Source organism: Drosophila simulans, chromosome 2R (genome assembly GCF_016746395.2).
Source record: "Drosophila simulans strain w501 chromosome 2R, Prin_Dsim_3.1, whole genome shotgun sequence".
Classification (NCBI taxonomy): domain Eukaryota; kingdom Metazoa; phylum Arthropoda; class Insecta; order Diptera; family Drosophilidae; genus Drosophila; species Drosophila simulans.
In genome coordinates, this window is record NC_052521.2 from 18,550,724 (window position 1) to 18,568,473 (window position 17,750).

At 44.7% G+C, this 17,750-nt stretch overlaps 5 protein-coding genes across 10 annotated transcripts in view; 2 read left to right on the forward strand and 3 right to left on the reverse strand.

The window, feature by feature from the left end:
• Positions 1 to 3,331: 3,331 nt before the first annotated feature.
• Positions 3,332 to 4,494, reverse strand: LOC6735561 (TM2 domain-containing protein CG10795). The gene is made up of 2 exons (XM_002082445.4): positions 3,997 to 4,494; positions 3,332 to 3,943 (listed from the first exon to the last, which is right to left on the reverse strand). The coding sequence occupies exons 1-2, from the start codon at positions 4,254 to 4,256 to the stop codon at positions 3,667 to 3,669; spliced, it is 537 nt and encodes a 178-aa protein (XP_002082481.1). The 5' UTR covers positions 4,257 to 4,494; the 3' UTR covers positions 3,332 to 3,666.
• Positions 4,495 to 4,661: 167 nt separating this feature from the next.
• Positions 4,662 to 6,350, reverse strand: LOC6735562 (selenocysteine-specific elongation factor). Its single transcript, XM_002082446.4, has 2 exons — positions 6,000 to 6,350; positions 4,662 to 5,942 (listed from the first exon to the last, which is right to left on the reverse strand). The coding sequence occupies exons 1-2, from the start codon at positions 6,256 to 6,258 to the stop codon at positions 4,663 to 4,665; spliced, it is 1,539 nt and encodes a 512-aa protein (XP_002082482.1). The 5' UTR covers positions 6,259 to 6,350; the 3' UTR covers position 4,662.
• A 68-nt stretch (positions 6,351 to 6,418) lies between these two features.
• LOC6735563 (probable peroxisomal acyl-coenzyme A oxidase 1) lies at positions 6,419 to 9,404 on the forward strand. Its single transcript, XM_016168675.3, has 7 exons — positions 6,419 to 6,950; positions 7,040 to 7,202; positions 7,267 to 7,559; positions 7,623 to 8,028; positions 8,090 to 8,702; positions 8,770 to 8,925; positions 8,990 to 9,404. Exons 1-7 carry the CDS (start codon positions 6,794 to 6,796, stop codon positions 9,248 to 9,250), a joined length of 2,049 nt encoding a protein of 682 aa, XP_016028898.1. The 5' UTR covers positions 6,419 to 6,793; the 3' UTR covers positions 9,251 to 9,404.
• Positions 9,405 to 9,520: 116 nt separating this feature from the next.
• LOC6735564 (probable peroxisomal acyl-coenzyme A oxidase 1) lies at positions 9,521 to 12,861 on the forward strand. The gene is made up of 8 exons (XM_016168676.3): positions 9,521 to 9,774; positions 10,189 to 10,351; positions 10,413 to 10,705; positions 10,767 to 11,172; positions 11,227 to 11,733; positions 11,790 to 11,895; positions 11,968 to 12,123; positions 12,183 to 12,861. Exons 1-8 carry the CDS (start codon positions 9,633 to 9,635, stop codon positions 12,441 to 12,443), a joined length of 2,034 nt encoding a protein of 677 aa, XP_016028899.1. The 5' UTR covers positions 9,521 to 9,632; the 3' UTR covers positions 12,444 to 12,861.
• The window catches only part of LOC6735565 (syndecan), a 90,328-nt gene continuing 85,096 nt past the window's right edge, over positions 12,519 to 17,750 (reverse strand). For all 6 annotated transcript variants that reach the window (XM_016181442.3, XM_016181436.3, XM_044922723.1 and 3 more), the window contains 2 exons: positions 14,993 to 15,160; positions 12,519 to 14,849 (listed from right to left, as the gene is read on the reverse strand). In XM_016181442.3, coding sequence (XP_016028906.1) covers positions 14,677 to 14,849; positions 14,993 to 15,160 — 341 coding nt within the window. In that variant the 3' untranslated portion in view covers positions 12,519 to 14,676. The remainder of the gene's footprint in view (positions 14,850 to 14,992; positions 15,161 to 17,750) is intronic.

Here is a 17,750-nt window from a genome sequence, read left to right on the forward strand (position 1 = left end):
TCTCAAACGCAATCTCATTCATTGCCTACTGAATTAAACTTGCCGCATCATGTTTGAGATATTGAGATATACAAATATACCAATGTAACCAAATTTCAGGGCTGCCGACTTCAAAGGCGCACTCTTAACGAATTGCAATTGAAATCGAATTTCAATCTACATTCACACATTCCTAAGCGAAATGAACACCTCGACGATGGCAAAGTGTTAACAGGGCGAACATGAGAAGCGCCCTCTGCTCCCCACCCCCCCTCGTGGGGAATCAACACACCTTAGTAGTCGCATAGTAGGCAAATCAATTCAATGCGATTCGATTCGATTCGATTCGATTCAATTCCGGGAACTTTTGCCAATTAGAATTTGTCAACTGGCATTCCGCGCTGTCTGCCTCGACTTCTTTGTTTTGATAGTGCACTAAGGTATTTTCCCGTCTGATAAAAGCATTATTCGGCCGTAGTATCGATTAGATTGTTGTTTCCACTCGAACCATGAATGAATTGAAGTTCAAAAGTGTGCTGATTAGATCAGTCAGGTGAAATTATCACCTGTATGGCATGTACATATGATATATATGACAAGGAATTTCACAATCCAAACCAATAGCCATGAATCATTGTAAGTAATAAATATTTTGTAAGCTAACTAAACTAACCAAGCGCGTGTGCTAAGTTCTAGCTAACTCTTTAGTTTTATTCTTAGTTAGCTGCACTGCAAATCGCAAGCAGCAGTTCTTTCCCACAATGAATGAATGAATCCATTCATTATGATCCCCAAAGCCGACGTGACTGCAATCCGAATTGTGTCTTATGGTATTTGTCTCGTATGCGATAATAGCACTTAAAGCTCTTAAATGCATTTGGCAGATGAGACGGTATACAAATGGTGGCGAGTTTTCGAGGCCCTGGGATAATTCACACTTAACCCGCAGCCAAATCAAACTGCCAGCCATTTGACATTTATGCGATGGCCTTTTTCTACGTTTTTCTTTTTTTTTTTTGGAAAAGCTGCCGCGGCACGCTAGGAAAATGCCACGGAGTTGCAGCTGAGCTGGAGATGATTTATGCACTCATTGTATCTGTAGTTGTGGCTGGAAAATTGCAGTTATCACGAACGAAACTCGGTTTGGATTATGCTTCGGTTTCAGCTTTGCCTATGCTCTTGGTTTCGGCTTTGGATTTGGAGTTGCAGATGGAGATGGAGTTTCCCAGGCCATGGATTTTGTCACTGGAGGTTGCCCAGTCATTATTTATGAGGCGAACGGTGCAATATGCAGCCAGGTGGGAACCGTGACGCAGTCTGTAAAATTAAATAATTGCGTTTCATTAAATGCCGTTTGCTATTTGCATAGGTTCTCCCCGCATCGCAAACAAAGTGCAAAGCAATTTGGCATAAACGTCATCGGGTCGAATTGCCTGCTGGATGGGTGGATGGTTGGATGGGTGGATGGTTGGATGGGTGGTGGGCGGTGGTTGGAAATCTGAGAATCCCGCCCCACAATTTTCCACGCCACTTGAGCGTAATTAAGCGTTGAGCTTCTAAGCCCTAAGCAAATAGGCAAGCCGTCGAGCGTCTCCAGCAAACCCGACCCCCAACCCACCCACCACTTGGTGCGATTATCCACAGCCTATATGCTATATATACGATTGCCAAGCAGTTTGCGCAGCGAATCGATGCTATTTTGATACTGGCAAATATTTGCAATTGGCCAATAAGTGACTCCGGTCGCTATTGTGCTGGCTATTTCGGGATGAGCGTCAGGTGAGAATAATCCCAATACCAATAGCCAACAGCTCGGCCGAAGTTGTGAAATAGTTTGCGCCCAGTCAAAGAGTCAACAATCTGTGGGGGATCTGGTCGATCTGGGCATTTTCCATAGGGTTATCACGCGCACATCCAAGACCAACAGCCTGCTCACAAACAAGCTGCTCAAATTTCCCTAATGGCGCAGAGTTCATTTGCCCCATGGAAAGCGATACCTACATACATGCAGCATAGGAAAAGTGGCTTCAAGGAGCAAATTGCAGGGGGATAACTGCGGACAAAGATCAAGTGCTACACTTCGAAAAAATATTGTATTCATTGGTAGTGAATGAAAAGAATTACAGGAAATATTATTTTACAACACATTAAATAGGTAAATTTAAATTCTATTAAATAATTGTGTAAATGAAACATATACTTTAGTCACGAATAGAAGTATTCTATAGATGATGATGATATTAATATCCATTTAAAATCTTCATTCAAAGTGTATTATTTTGTTTCCTGTGTGATGCTCCTCCTTGTCCCCTTCCAGAACGACCCCCTCCCCCCCTCGCTAGATGTTTACACAGGCGGCACGACATTAACACTGTAATTAGGTGTATCCAGTGGATCCACTGCGACATACGAGTATCAACAACACATTGTCAACTTCTGGCTTCTGGCCGGGCTAATTGAAAAGCTCTTTTGCACATGTCCATTTATCTATATAACAATAAAGTGGGCGGTGGGCGTGGCCGGGGTCAGTGCATTGCCCATACAAAAGGGGCTGGTGAAGGGGGCGTGGCCATTTCGTAGTATTACTTACCGTTGCCTGGGACAACAATACCCAATATGCGTACAGTTTGATGGGCGTGGCTCTAAAACTGTTCTTAGGCAGTTTGTGAGTAACTGAAAAGGTACTATGAATGGTTATTAATTTAAAGAACTTGTTATTAAAATGCCTGCTTAACAATATATTGTAAGTTTATAAAACATATATCCAAATGAATTCGAGTAGAGCTGAAAAGCCAACCTTTAAGCATTTGCAGGCCAATCATCCCATTTGCATGCTATTCGCAACACTCACCCATTTTTCAAGATAAAACCAAACTTGATCTTAATTGAGAGCCTAATTAAAACGCATCGAATTACAAGCGACCCCGGCCATGCAATTAAAATCGAACAACTCGCCGGCTGATGCGTCGCCGCTGATAAATTCGGAAATGCCAATCGGATGAAAGGGCCAGAAGAAGAGCAAATGTTTTCCGAACAGAAAAGATCCGCCGCCGCCACCGTCGCCTGTGCAATAGCCCAGCTTGTGCGTAATCGTTCTCCGTCGATGTGCTGCTCTGGTGTCTGGGCGTTTCGCCGGTGAGTCAACAACGTCAACAAGGCGGGTTGTCGCCGGCACTGTGGCTTCTCCGTTTTGTTCTCTTGTTGACCAATCTCTGTCACGCCGAAAATGTTCGCGAGTTCAAAGTACAAGTGGGCCAATTATATTGCCAAGAAGTGCGATTGTTCGTCCGCCAGCTGACAGAGGGAATTCCACGGTAGATACATATACATATACACGGCGTACACGACAGACTAATTAAAATCGTTAGTTATATTGGCAAACAATTTGTCTATGCGGCCTATACAATTACACAGATGTAGAGTTGTATGAGGGACCATGTACATTGGTAACTAAGTCTAAACAATGCAACTTAGGCTACGCAAAGGAGGGGTGGCAACAATCTATACACTTATCAACTAGGGTACGTAATGCACTAATCAGAGTCTCGATCCGAACCGAACCGATCCATCGATCGATCGGAACGGATCCGCAGTCGTTGCTTATCGTTAGTGTCATAAGCCGTACTTAAGGTATAACAAGGACTTAACGTGATCTACTGTACACCAGGCGCTGTGCTGCCTTAACCATCACCAGTCGTCCCTGGGCAGCCGGTACGTGGTGTTGTCGCTGCGCACGATGTGGATGCCGGCTCCGTAGTAGGGTATCACATAGGCGGAGCCATCCGCCGGACCCACAACCTGCAGGGCTATCAGCACGATGTCGATCAGCTGGCCCAGGAACATGCCGCCGAGGGTGCAGAACTTGAGGAGTCCGATGCCCGGATAGCCCAAATAGAACCTATCCACTCCGAACATGCCCAGAAAGACAGAGAGTAGCAGTGTGGTGTCCAGGTGATAGCCATTCCTAGGAATAAAGTTCATAAGATTCTGTTAATAAGAAACTGCAGCTGCACTCACGTCCACTTGCAGGGCACTTCCCGGGTGAACGTGGCATTGCCCGTCTCCGTGCAGTTGATCTCGTTGGCGGCGATGCACCAGACGCGGGCGCGACCCTCCTTGGTGCATCCGGCCAGCTGCTGTGTCTTCGGATCAATTTGACCCCTCGCCGGGTCTGGGCACATGAACTGGCCCATCATCTGGAGCTCGTTGCAGTCCACATTGATCTGGTGGGTACCCTTGGCGAAGAAGAAGAGAAGGAGCAGCAGCACTGGGAACATGGGTGGTGTTCTTTTTGGCCTCTTCGGTTGGCTAGGCGGTGGTGGTGGTGTTGTGTTGGCGGGAGCTCCTTAGCACGGGTACTATGTGTTGTCCTTTTCGATTCCGGTTTCGATGTTTTGTTTATTGCAGTTCGCGGGGACAGGCTCCAAAATTGTTGTTGTTTTTTAACATTGGCATTTTGGGATTGGGGCAGTGTGACCGCACTCAGAGCGGTCGCAAATACCACTGTGCAGAGTTCTAAAAATATACCGAAAGTGTTATGGCTCTAAAAGTGTTCTGTCATGTAATGTTAGAAGTTAACAGCAATTTTACAGCATTAGTACATTCGTAAATATAAATGATCGATAAGCTTAACACCTTGCCGGAATATTTAAATTAGAGATAAATACCTAGTTATTAATTTTGTCATTGAAACAAGCCAGCCTGTTTATTAAACACATATTTCTTACAGTTAAGCAGAACCTTAACATTCTTTACATTGCTTATTGTTTCAGGAGATAGCGCGTTCTGAAAAGTTATAGCCACCTTGGATGTCTGGCCAAAGGTGCGTTCAATGCGACCCTTCTCTCCCGTGGACAGCTCCACATTTTTGCCGACGTACAAATCACGTTTGGCGTCCTTTTTAAAAAGGTTTTGAACTATCACTTCGTTGGTATGGACCACTCGCTGAATGCTTCCCACTTTCTGTTTGCGCTTGAAAATCCGCAGTTTTGGCAGTTCTTCCTGGAAGTATTTGGAACTATGCGTCTGCCAGGCAATGCGTCCCCAAAACGCCAATCTACAACTGGTACTATGGACATCCATGTCCAGCTTAGAAGCTATCAGTGTTGAATGTGGTGGAGCTAGGACAGGGCTTTCGAATTGCAATAGTGCATAGATCACATCATTATGTTGAACCTCCGCAGGCTGGAGTTCGTCCATGTACTCGTATTCTTTTTCCAGTTGGAACGTAGAAGATGTGCCGTCCGTATCCCGAAACAAAGTTACATTGGCCATCACTGTGTTGTGTCCCACTGAGATGTGTAGCTTGCTCATCGATTTTATGACTTCCTTGTAGTAGCGGATAGGTTTGAACTGTAGACAGACAGCATAGATGGGTTTCAGGTAACCCGGTTGGGTAATGATTCCACGCTCCAGCAGCTTTGCATTGAATTGTGTCACACAAAGCCCAATTCTATCACCCATAGAGGCGCTGGTCACGTTTTTGCGGAACATCTGTATGGACTTCACTTTCCTTTGCTCGCCGAGAGCTGGCAGCTCAATCACATCGTTTACCTGAACCTTTCCCTGGAGCAGAGTGCCAGTGCAAACGGTTCCCTGGCCCTTTATTCCGAAGCAATGATCAACGTACATGAACAGCGGATCGGCTAGGTTTCTTTGCGGCTGAAAGTAGGCTTCTCTCAGTGCATCTTGCAACTCCGCAATATGTGTTCCTTGCAAAGCAGACACAGCACAGATGGGCACTTGACCACCGAATGTGGTGGCTTCCAAAGTTTTTGCGAGTCGCAAGCGTAGCTTCTCCAGCTTGGACGGCCTCTGATCGTCTGGATAAACATCTATTTTGTTGATCACCACAATCAGCTTTTTCTGCAGAAGCTCTCCGATAATTAGGCACTCTGCTGTTTGGGTTTGTATGCCTTTTTGGGCGTCCACCACCAGGAGCATAAGATCAATGATCTGGGCACCTGCAATTGATTGAGATAGGTAAAGGTTCTTAGAGTGGCATCAAATGATATTAATACCTCCTATAATAGTGCGTATGAGACTTGCATGGCCGGGGCAGTCGACAAAGGTGAACTGGAGCTGTTCTCCTTGAGGTAAGTGTGCAGGAGCATCCATCAAAAGTCCACTGAAGCCCAAATCCAAAGTTATTCCTCGCTCCACTGACTGCGGATTCTTGTCGAAGGCGGCCGTGCTGGACATCGAACTTAAAGCCTTGGCCAAGGTGGTCTTGCCGCTGTCAACATGTCCCAGCAACCCAATATTGAAGTTGATCGTCATTGTATAGCCAAAAATATGAGATAAATAAACTGCACCAAACCAAACATTAGCAATCCAATTGAGATGGAAGTCTGTCGATTTTCTAATAACCGATAACCGTAATGTTCGTTAACAGAGAAGTGTAACATGCTGCTATTTACCGATAGCTGTGTTTAGTGCGATCGCAAGTGATCTAAAACTTGCTATCAGTTTACTAATTTGAGTCCTAACATCTGTAGGGGCCAATCTAATTTTTGTTGGTATTCAAATCTTATCTTATTAAATTTGTTTACCGCCTTAATGTCAGCGTAATAAGGTAGTAAAGTGGAGCATGCATCCGATTAAATTTTGACCTAGGATCCAGCGATTACCCAGATAACGGTTGCGCTACAACAAAGCGTTCAACCAAAAGCACTCGCAGCGAAAGAGCAAAGACTACAAGTTTATTGACCGGCTGGTTTCACTTTTATTTATTGAGAGCCATCGGCTGTTTGGAGCTCAGTAAGCGATCGGTGCTCTTGGCGCGCAGTTCGGAGGTTTTCTAAATCTAGTCGCAATGGCCTCTTCCACTTCCGTTATTCCCAACTCCGTTATCCCCACCACCGTAAATCCCGATCTGCAGAAGGAACGCGATGCAGCCAGCTTTAGCAGCGAAGAATTCGCCGCTTGGTGGGCGGGGGGCGAGGAAGTGCTAAAGTTCAACCGCGGCGTTCGTAAGTCCATAAAACTAATCTTCGCGCTAATCAGTGGGAACAGATAACTTGAGGGTCATGCTGACTTGGCTGTTTTTCGTTATGACCAGGTGAATATATGGAGAAGGATGTGGATTACTCGGAGATGCTGCAGCTGCAAAACAAAACACACGAAGAGATCATCGAGTTTTCCACGCGTGGAGCAATCGATGGCGCCAAGAAGCTACGCCGCCTGCAGGAGGAGCGCAATCCTAGCGGAGATGTCTACTGGCCGTGAGTGTTTCCTGCTTACCGATGCCAAGTACTCGAATCATGGCTGATTACCTTACTCTTCCAGGAACATGTATGACAATCAAGTGATGTGGGGTCTCGTTCCCGGTGGCAATCCTTTTGGTGTTATGTACGTGATGCTGGTGAAAGCTCTGCAGGCTCAGTGCACTCCGGAGCAGTATGAAGACTTTGGCAAGCGGGTGGAACGCTTCGAGATTTGCGGTACCTATGCCCAAACGGAATTGGGTCATGGAACCTACCTGCGCGGGCTGGAAACGCGAGCTGATTTCGATCGAAAGACTGATGAGTTTGTACTCAACACCCCCAAGATTTCCTCCTACAAGTGGTGGCCAGGAGGCTGTAAGTTCTGGCATAATGATCCTATTGGTTTTCAGATATTATATTTATACTAAAAACTTTCAGTGGGCCACAGCTCCAACCACTGCCTGGTTATGGCTCAGCTGTACATCGACAACAAGTGCAAGGGTCCGCACATGTTCTTTATTCAGGTGCGTGATGAAGACACCCACGAACCACTGCCCGGCGTCCACATCGGTGATATTGGCAAGAAGATGGGCTTCATTGGCGTGAACAATGGTTTTCTAGGCTTAAAGGACGTTCGGATTCCTCGCACGAGAATGCTGATGCGACATGCCCAGGTCAAGGCTGATGGATCCTATGTTAGTAGTCCCACCAATGTGCTTACCTACTTTGCCATGGTGCGCACGCGTTGTGTAGTTGCCAGAGGTAATGCCATTATGTTGGCTGCTGCTGCCACCATTGCAACGAGATACTCGGCTGTGCGCCGTCAAAGTCCCATTAATCCCAAGTGAGTTGTAAACAACGTAGATACATTTATTGGAATTCAATTGTTCCTTGCGTACTTTCAGCGAACGGGAGCCTCAGATCATGGATCATGTTACACAGCAAATGAAACTCTTCCCAGAGATAGCCACCAGCGTGGCATACCGGAAGGCCAGTGATTACTTGTGGAATCTGTACGATGTGACCATTAAGGATATAGAAAACGGAAAATATGAGCGTCTGCCGGAGTTGCATTCCCTGTCCTGCGCTTTGAAAGTTACCTGCTCCATGGACTCCGCTGCTGGTGTAGAGAAATTGCGACTGGCCTGTGGTGGCCATGGATACCTCACCTCATCCAACATGAGCAGCATATACGTTAGTGCGACCGCTGCCTGCACCTATGAGGGTGAGAACACCGTACTGCTCCTGCAGATCGGTCGCTTTTTAATGAAGACTTGGCGAGCCGCGTTGACTGGAGCTCCGTTGCCGCCCACCGTTAGCTATTTGGCCGAGGTGCAAAAGAATCCGGAGTTTGGCAAATGGACGGGAAGTTGGGAGAACATGGTTAAGGCCATGCAGTATGCGGCTGCCAATAGAACACAGTTGGCATTCAAGAGCCTTTCCAACCGTCTGACAAGGGGCGAAACTGAAGCGAACGCAGCTAACCACACGGGCATTGAGTTCACCCAGGCGGCAGAGGTTGGTCTTGGACTTGGACTTTGAACTACTGATTTTTAAAAAACTGTAAATATTTTCTTCCCCATAGCTCCACGGACGTGCTTTTGTTTTCAGTGCTTTCACCGAAGCTGTGACCGGTCCTAAATCTAAGACTCGCTCAGCTAACTTTAATCGAGTCCTGGAGAACCTGTTGGAGCTGTACCTAGTCAAGGAGACACTCAATCAAATGGGTCACCTGCTGAGAGTGGGTTTCAGTTATATAGCCTGGAATGTGTTGAATGTTAACTTAATATATGCTTATTTCACAGTTCATTAACTTGACCGATACGGATCTCTCCAGGCTGCAGGATCGTTTGGAAACTGTGCTCACCAAACTGAGACCTGATGCTGTGGCCATTGTGGATGGCTTCGACTTCAGCGATCTCCAGCTGAACTCCACTCTGGGCTCATACGATGGCAATGCCTACGAGCGTATCTTCGATGCGGCCCTCAAGAATCCGATGAACCAAAAATCAGTGCCTAAATCCTTCCATGAGATCCTGAGGCCGTTCATGAAGTCAAATATTTAATGCCTAGCTCAGATGTCTATTAAATCCCCTATCTACGGCTAAGCTGAATGTAATGTATTGTAAATACCCCATATTTATTGGTGTTTTGAGTGATCGCAACCTGTTTTTTATTATTTTTGTTAATAATACTGTTAAATAATATGTATAAACCCAACATATACCGCTCTTTAATTGAATTCTTTGCCAAGCTGTGCTTTTTGGCGATCAGCTTTCTCTCTTAAAAAAGCTGACTTGTGCACTTTGCCCCCCAAAAGCTTTTCCTTCTCACCGATCCATCCACTTTCGCTCAGTAGTCGCGTGGAGCTCACAGCTGTTGGTTGGATCTAGTGGTGGATCATATTTTAGTTGTTAGCAATTCCGTATTTACATTTTGCACACAACAATGTCGCACATTAAAAACCTAATACCCAGCACAGTGAATCCAGATCTTCAAAAGGAACGTTCTGCAGCAGAATTCAATGTGGAGGAGTTCTCCGCCTGGTGGCACGGTGGTCAAGACAAACTGAAGAAGAAGCGCGAGATTGGTAATTGTTAAAGATAAAAATCACTAGCGTCACGCCGGTGTTCGTGATATGGCACAGGTTTGGTCTATTGAAGCTTCTTTGCCATCAAGAAAATCGGGGTCCAAAGAGTTCATCAAATGGCCCCAAGTCCAATAATTGTTATACATTGTTGAGCAGCCGAATTAAAACTGTTGCTTTATCAATAACACAAGATAGTGATAGCAGTTGTGTTATCTACGATTGCCTGCAATTGCAAATGCGCTAGTTTCCTATCAGTTTAAAGGGCTGATCCGCGCCCCCAGGTGATAACGACAGGCACAGTCATCCATTTATAAATCGAACCATTAAGTTTACGACTGATTCTATCTTTTATTGCTACCACTTATTTTGTTCATAATGGAAAGTTGTATAAAAAGTGTAATTTCTAATCAACAGAGAAAGCGATCTTCAGCGATCTTGAGGATGGCTATGGCCTCAACCATGAGTACATGTCCCACGAGGAGGTCTACAATTCCACGGTGAAGAAGGTGGCTGAGGCAGCAGTTAAGCTCAAGGCTCTGCAGAACAAGCTTAATCCTGGAGGAACTGACATCTGGCCGTAAGTTGAAAAGGCAAGTTTGTAAAAGGTTTCCTTAATCTTATCTCTGCCCGATTTGCAGTGGAGGACTATTCAATGCACAGAGCTTTGGACTTTTCCCGGCTAATCATCCGGTTGCCACCCACATCACCATGTTCGTGGATGTGATCAAAGGTCAGGGCACTGCCGAACAGGTGGAGAAGTGGGGCAAGGCGGCGGAGAACTGCAACATTATCGGCACCTACGCCCAAACGGAGCTGGCCCATGGCACCAATGTCCGTGGCTTGGCCACTCGGGCTGACTTTGATCCCAAGACGGATGAGTTTGTGCTAAATACACCGAACTTGGAGGCCTACAAGTGGTGGCCCGGCGGCTGTAAGTAGTTCAATTTTACTTGTAGTCCAAATATGCATTTAATCCAACTTATCATCTCTAGTGGGACACACTGCCAATCATGCCATGGTGGTAGCTCAACTATATATCGCCGATGTTCATCATGGCGTGCAAATGTTTATTGTGCCCGTAAGAGATTCCGAAACTCACATGCCACTGCCGGGTGTCGATATCGGTGAGATTGGCAAGAAGCTCGGCATGGCATCCGTGAACCAGGGCTTCCTGGGACTGAACCACGTCCGAATTCCGCGCACCAACATGCTGATGAAGTTCGCTAAGGTGGAGCGGGATGGCACCTTCAAGGCCAGTCCGGCATCGAGGATTAACTACCTGACCATGGTGTACACGCGCTGCCTGATCGTTAGCCAGAACTCCACGCTGCTCCTGGCGGCGGCAACCATAGCCACAAGATACTCGGCGGTGCGGCGTCAGAGTCCCATTGAGCCCAAGTAAGTTGCGATGGTGTCTGCAGGAGTATATACTTACTGTCTATGTACCAACAGTCAACCCGAGCCTCAGATCATAGATCATGTGACCCAGCGCCTGAAGCTCTTCCCCGAGATCGCTACGGGTATCGCCTACCACCTGGCCACCGAGTACGTGTGGGAGATGTATGCCCAGACGGTGCAGGAAGCCAATAACGGCAAGTTCGAGCGACTGCCCGACATGCACATCCTGTCCTGCGCGCTCAAGGTCCTCTGCACCACTGACGGCTGTGCTGGCATTGAAAAACTTCGTCTGTCCACTGGAGGACATGGTTACCTCACCGCCGCCAACTTGAGCAACATCTATGGCAATGCTGTGGCTGCCTACACCTACGAAGGCGAGAACACGGTGCTGCTTCTGCAAATCGGACGTGCTTTAGTAAAGGCATGGGCTTCGTTCGTGGACAAGAAACCACTGTCCGCATCCTACAGCTACTTTGCGAGCTCCATGCAGCTGAAGGAGTTCCCCAAGTGGGACGACTCCTGGCAGTGCATCATCAAGGCTTTGCAATACACGGCTGCACAGTGAGTTTGACTTAAAAGCATCTTCTTAACTAAGTGCTAACATAATTCATTTATAGCAAAACCCGCATCGCTTTCGAGAATCTAGCGAATCGCATGGCCAGCGGACAGTCTCAAGGTGTGGCGGCCAATAACACGGGAATCGAACTGACTCGTGCAGCTGAGGTAAATACTATAAACCAAGTCAGAGATGACCACGAAGTGACTTTATTTGACAACCATTCAAACATATTTCAGCTGCATGGTCGCCAGTTCGTGTGCCAGACATTTCTGGAGCAGATCACTGGTGCCAAGGCCCAGAAGCGATCCCCCGCACTGAACAAGATATTGGAGAACGTGCTGGAACTATTTCTGGTCCAGACTGTGCTTAATAACCTCAATGACATCTTAAGAGTGAGTTTTCCTATCAGTTCCACTTAAATCAGTGTTAATTATGACATTTTGCTTGCCAGTTCATTCAGCTCAGCGATGCGGATCTGCGATCGCTGCAAAGACGCTTGGAGGATTCTCTGGAGCAGTTCCGACCCAATGCGGTGGCCATATGCGATGGGTTCGAGTTCCACGACCGTGTGCTGAACTCCGTGCTGGGCAGCTACGATGGCAATGTGTATCCCAGGCTCTTCGATTCGGCCAAGCGCAGCACCATGAACCAGAAACCCGTCCAAACATCCTTTGAGACCTACCTGAAGCCCCTGATGAAGGCTAAGCTGTAAAGCAAACACACCAACGACCGAGTCATGTGTACATAGAGTTATATTAAAGGAGAGAAACTACATGTTTTGTTTAAATTAGTTTTATACCAGTTTTATTTAGCAAATCAAAACCAATTTCTCAGTACATTCAGCGCATTTTAAAAAACTAACAAACTAAACGCTTACAAAGTAGCAAAAAAGTTGATGTAAAATTTGACAAAACGTACTATGGGTCGAGAGTTGAACAAACATAGTACTTGTACATATCAAAAAAGTTGCGGTTGCGTTTTTTACAGTGTAGAAAAAGTTGTGTTCAGAAAAATGTTTTAGTTCCTGTTGCTGCTGTTGCTCATGTTTTCATGTTTGCTTGTGTTTGTGTGTGTGTGAGAAGTGTGCATGTTTTTTGTGTGTGAGTTTCAGTTTGGATTCCGGAAAGGGGTAAAAATAGTTTTCACTTCTCTGATGATGTTCGAAAGTTCCCTTTGTATATGCTCTGCTGTCGAAGTAGTAGTAGGTTTAATTCATTATTTATGCATTATACACAGTTACACACACAATTGATTTATGTTGCTAATTATATACTTATATGTTATATATTAGTTTTCGTTTTCGTAACTTCTTTTCGCAATGAAAATATGGCATGAGAGTTGGAGAGAGAATATTGGTTGACTAACAATTAAACAAGTATTGCAGCTAATTGGTTGGTATGAGGGTGTGGGTGAGTATAACATTTGTTGCTGGACTGCTTTGTTTTAGTTTAATTTGAATTTGCCTTGTAAACTTAACAATTAATTTTCACTATTGCATGTGATTATGATCTGTTGCTGTGGTTCTTGTTGTTGTTGTAGCTGTTGTTGTCGTTCGTATTCGCTTTTGTATTTTGCTTGCAAAACTAAACAATTGTCAGTGACAGCGAACGTAAAAACTAAATAAATGCACAATAATTAATGCGTTAATCCGATTTTGATTCTTAGCCATGGAAGAAGCAGTTGAGTCAAGCGAAGGAAATCTCGAATAACTCTAAAACCCAAGTGGAAACCTAAATTAATGTACAATTGCTTTCTCGTTGACGAACTATCAATTCAATTCAATTCATTTCCATTTCCAATTCAATTTTAATTTCAGTTTTCAGTATCATTTCAATAAATATTCGTGGTTTTGTGTTTTCTAGAAAAAAGTAGAAATAGTCCTTTTCATTTCAATTCTGTTTGTTTTTAGTTGCCAGGAAGGTTCACAGTGTTCATAAATCTGATTTTTGCTTGATTTAGTATTCGTTTTTCGTTTTTTCTTTTTGTTTTGTTTGTTTTAGGAATTACACTAATAATTACATAGTTTCGCTTATGTATAACTTAAAAACATTTATGCATCGATTTCCGCTTGCTCTTGCCGCACAATTCATAATTATAATATTTTCATTGGACTTCGTTTGACAAATTGATTGTTGAAATGAAGAGTTAAGTGTGTGTGGAGGTTCGACGAGGGGTCTATAGAGAGTTGAGAGATAATCGTGATGTATCCAATTCGCTTTCGTTATTCAGCTAACATATATAATCCATACATTTATATTCAATATGCACGAAAGTTGCCTTTAACATCTATGTAGTTGGATGCGCGTGTGTGTGTGTGTATTATTATAGTATTATTCAATTTTCTCCTGCTCTTTCTGCTTTTGCTCTACTCGTAATTCATAATTAATTCGCTTAATTTTGCCCGCCCTTATATTGGTTTCACTATTTATATATAATATATTATTTATATATTAAATTTCGCATGATTTATTTGCAATTATATTTGATATTTTTGTTTGTTTTTGTCGCTTAAAACTTACTTAAATAGAAAAGTCGCGTACACACACCCACATACGCAGAGTGTGTATTTTGCATTAACTTACAGGTAAGTTTTCCTTTTTTTTTGTTTTGTTTCCTTTTCGTTTTTCCTCGTTATTATATTGCCGATTTGTGTTTTCTTTTTTGTTTTAATTTAATTTACCCCTCACGAAAAATTGTGTGTGTTTGAAAACGTTTGAAATTTTCATTTGTTTTTGTGTTAGTTTTGTAGCTGCTGCTGCGGATGATTAATCCTTGTTTCAGTGGTTCGCCGATGATGCTGCTCCCCCACTCCGCACAGTGTATTCAGTTGAGCCAAACCAAACCCAGTCGCTCCGCCTTCGTCCAGTCATTCGCACTCCGTCCCGTCCTTACACTTTGTTCCTGCACTTGTGGTCAACTTAATACCTGCGCGACGTGCCATTATCTCAGGCGTAGAACTCGCGGTTATTCGCATTTTTCGCATACGAATTGTTGGCCGGCGATCTCTTTGGCTCGTCCAGCGCGTAGGATCCCTCGTCCTTTTTCCTCATGCGGTACACGATGAACATGACCACGAGTATGGCGCAGAGCAGGCCAACGACGGCACCGCCAATGACAGCTGGTAAAGACAATGAAGTTTTAGTAAGCTCTGTACAAAAATCTAGCCTACACACACGGCGTATGAGTGATATTTGTCATACATGTCGTATGAGTGATATTTGTAGATGCACCGCCGTGTATCAGTATGAGTGATATACTCACCAGCCAGGATTCCGGGCTGCGAGAAGAAGCTCGACGTGCGATCGTCCTCGCTCATGATGACCACTTCGTTGCCGTTGGGCCTGTGATCGATGCCCTTTGTGTCGGAGGGCTGGCTATTCACGTTCGTGTTGGGGTCCAATTCGTGCACGTTGCTGCCACCTGCACCCGCTGTTCCGGAGAAAGAGAAGGCATCATGGCGATGAGAAAGAGATGCAACGTGACAAAAATAGTTCCATTTATGCCCATGACGTGCAAGCAAAATCAAACAAAACAGAGAGTGAGACAGAGAGTTGCTGTTTTGTTTTGTTGTTTCGTGTGTTGGGTATTCAATTAAATTGATTCGAGTGTAAATATTTGTTTTAGTGAGTGTATACGGTTGTGTAAACATGTGTGTACGGTGTGCGTGTGTTAATGAGCTGTTATGCAGTATTTACAAGGCTTAATGTTAGTTGAGCAGCGTTGTCTACATAGGAGAGTACATATATCAAATGCTAGTTCTTATGTAGTAATTCCCAGAAGTGTACACTAACTAACAAGGATGCCAAATTAATCTCTTAAAAGGAAAGGGTGCTAGTTAACTTTAAGAAATTCAATGCATTGCATTTAGCCTCATTTTAAGCAGTTTCCAACACCATTAAAGACGCAGATTGGCATGGAAGTATTTGTCTAGAACCTACAGGATATTCTGGATGTTAAATTACAGCATGGCACATCCTGCCAAAGTAAGTAAACTCTTGACAGCTAATTTTACGGTAATGAGCAGCGCTCTCCAGCAAAGTTTGTTTCAATATGAAAAAAGTTTTCCAGCTGCGAGTGCCAAATTCTGCTCCGGAAATCTCGACATTTCACTTTGGCCCTAGGACAAGTGCAATTATTTCGCTTCCTTGATATTGACAGGCGCGTGCAGAAATGTAATGCCAATTGGTTGTCAAAGACTGCGAGTTTACATTTTATTTAATTGGCGTGGCATCCACCCATTCCCCAAACTCTTTCCCCAATCCCTGCATATGTGTGCGTAAGCTACTTATTTTTGGAGAGCTATTGTTTGATACCCACACACATATTAAGCTCACCCCCAAAAGAGCTCAAGATAAACAAATTGCTTGTTTAGCCCTTGTACTCCACACTTCTTTGCATATCTAACAAACACACGGCTGCTCCCTTCAGGGGCGGCATATTAATTAGGAAATGCCCATGAGGGCTCCTTGAATTGGCCCTCGCGTTTGGGGGCCATGGAATTGATTTTATATGCGCATTGCAAACTCGGGCAAATCAAGGCAATATGTAGAAGGAGGAGGATGTGGGGCAATCGAGAGTTCTTTGAATTGCTACGCAACTATAAATATTTGCCATTTCCAAGAGCAAATGGATTTCTCAGCTTCAGTCTTTGAGATTGCTACGCTGTCTTGCCATCACATTGATTGTCTGCCTGTCTGTCTGCTTTTCTGCAAGACCTTCTGCTGTTTGCTTTGAACCAATAAAGGTGCCTGCATCATGTGTGCGTCTGCGTTTGATGGCAAAATGCACTTTGTTGCCAGCGATTTTGGGAGGTCGCACGTTGGGTTTGATTTTCTGCTTCCATGTTTCGTGTGGTCAGCTGCGCGCAATTATGGCAAAATTATTGCCAGTGCTGTTTGTCACCCGCGCCAACCAACCAACCAACCATATTGATTGTGTTTGTGTTCGGGGTCGAGGCGTGGCAATTGCAAAGCAAACATCAAAGCCACAAGCCCACAGAAGCCCATACTGCCGCTCGCCATTAGGCCATGTTTCAGTTTGTGCTGGCTTCTGTTGGGTCCATAAACAGTGATTGTGATAGACGTACACGGAAATAAAACCTAAATGCTACTAATTCAATTTATAGAGGTTTGAAAACATACAACTAAGATCCTAGAAAAATGTCTCTTTTCAACTTAATAGCAGGGGGATTGTTTTCTATTTCTCTAATCCTACTCACTCCTTTAGAGTTCCTATTTTGAAAGACTGGTTTTTTTCTCTAAGTGATCTCCCACCCCCTCCACAAATCCATATCAGGAGCAACAATGCCTCAAGTAAGCGGCTACAGTTACTCACAAAAGGCAATGCAGAGTGGGCGGCAGATACTGGAGCCGTGCCATTGCCAGGACTCGTTGATTTTTCATTTGAAGTGCCTGCGAAGCACGCCAAGTGTTTTTCCCCAGCAACGCAAAGCACAAAATCACTGCGCGGCTTAGTGCGATTTTCCAGGCGATTTTCATTCACGAAAACTGCAGGAGGCGGAGCCGTCGGTACAGTGTTAATGGAACTTTATGCCTAGAGCAAGAATTGCACAATGTCTACCGCCCTCTAATCCCTGATGGAGTGCTTTCCCTGCTGCAGCTTAATCGATTGTTTGACTTTGGTTTGCGGTTGCCCTTTGTTTGCCTACCATTTGTCACGATAAAAGCTTTCAAACTATCCTTAAAATATTCGCCTTAATCTAGCTTAAGGTTAAGTCTAAACACTAAAACGGATGAGGTTCAAGTGCGATTGTTGTGTTCGCTCTGCGGGAGTTTTTCCAATTGGATGAGCGACACAAACAGAGTGAACGGAAATGATTCAATGAATTGGTTATGAATTGCAATGAATGTGTTCGAATCGTGTGCTGAATTGGTCAGTTCATGGGACGTAAACATGGATGTGGCAGAGACTGAGATTGAGTGGAATTGTGGAACACCCGCAGCGTTGACCGTAGACGTTCAGAGCGCGACAAATAAACCAAATCATATGTATTAACACA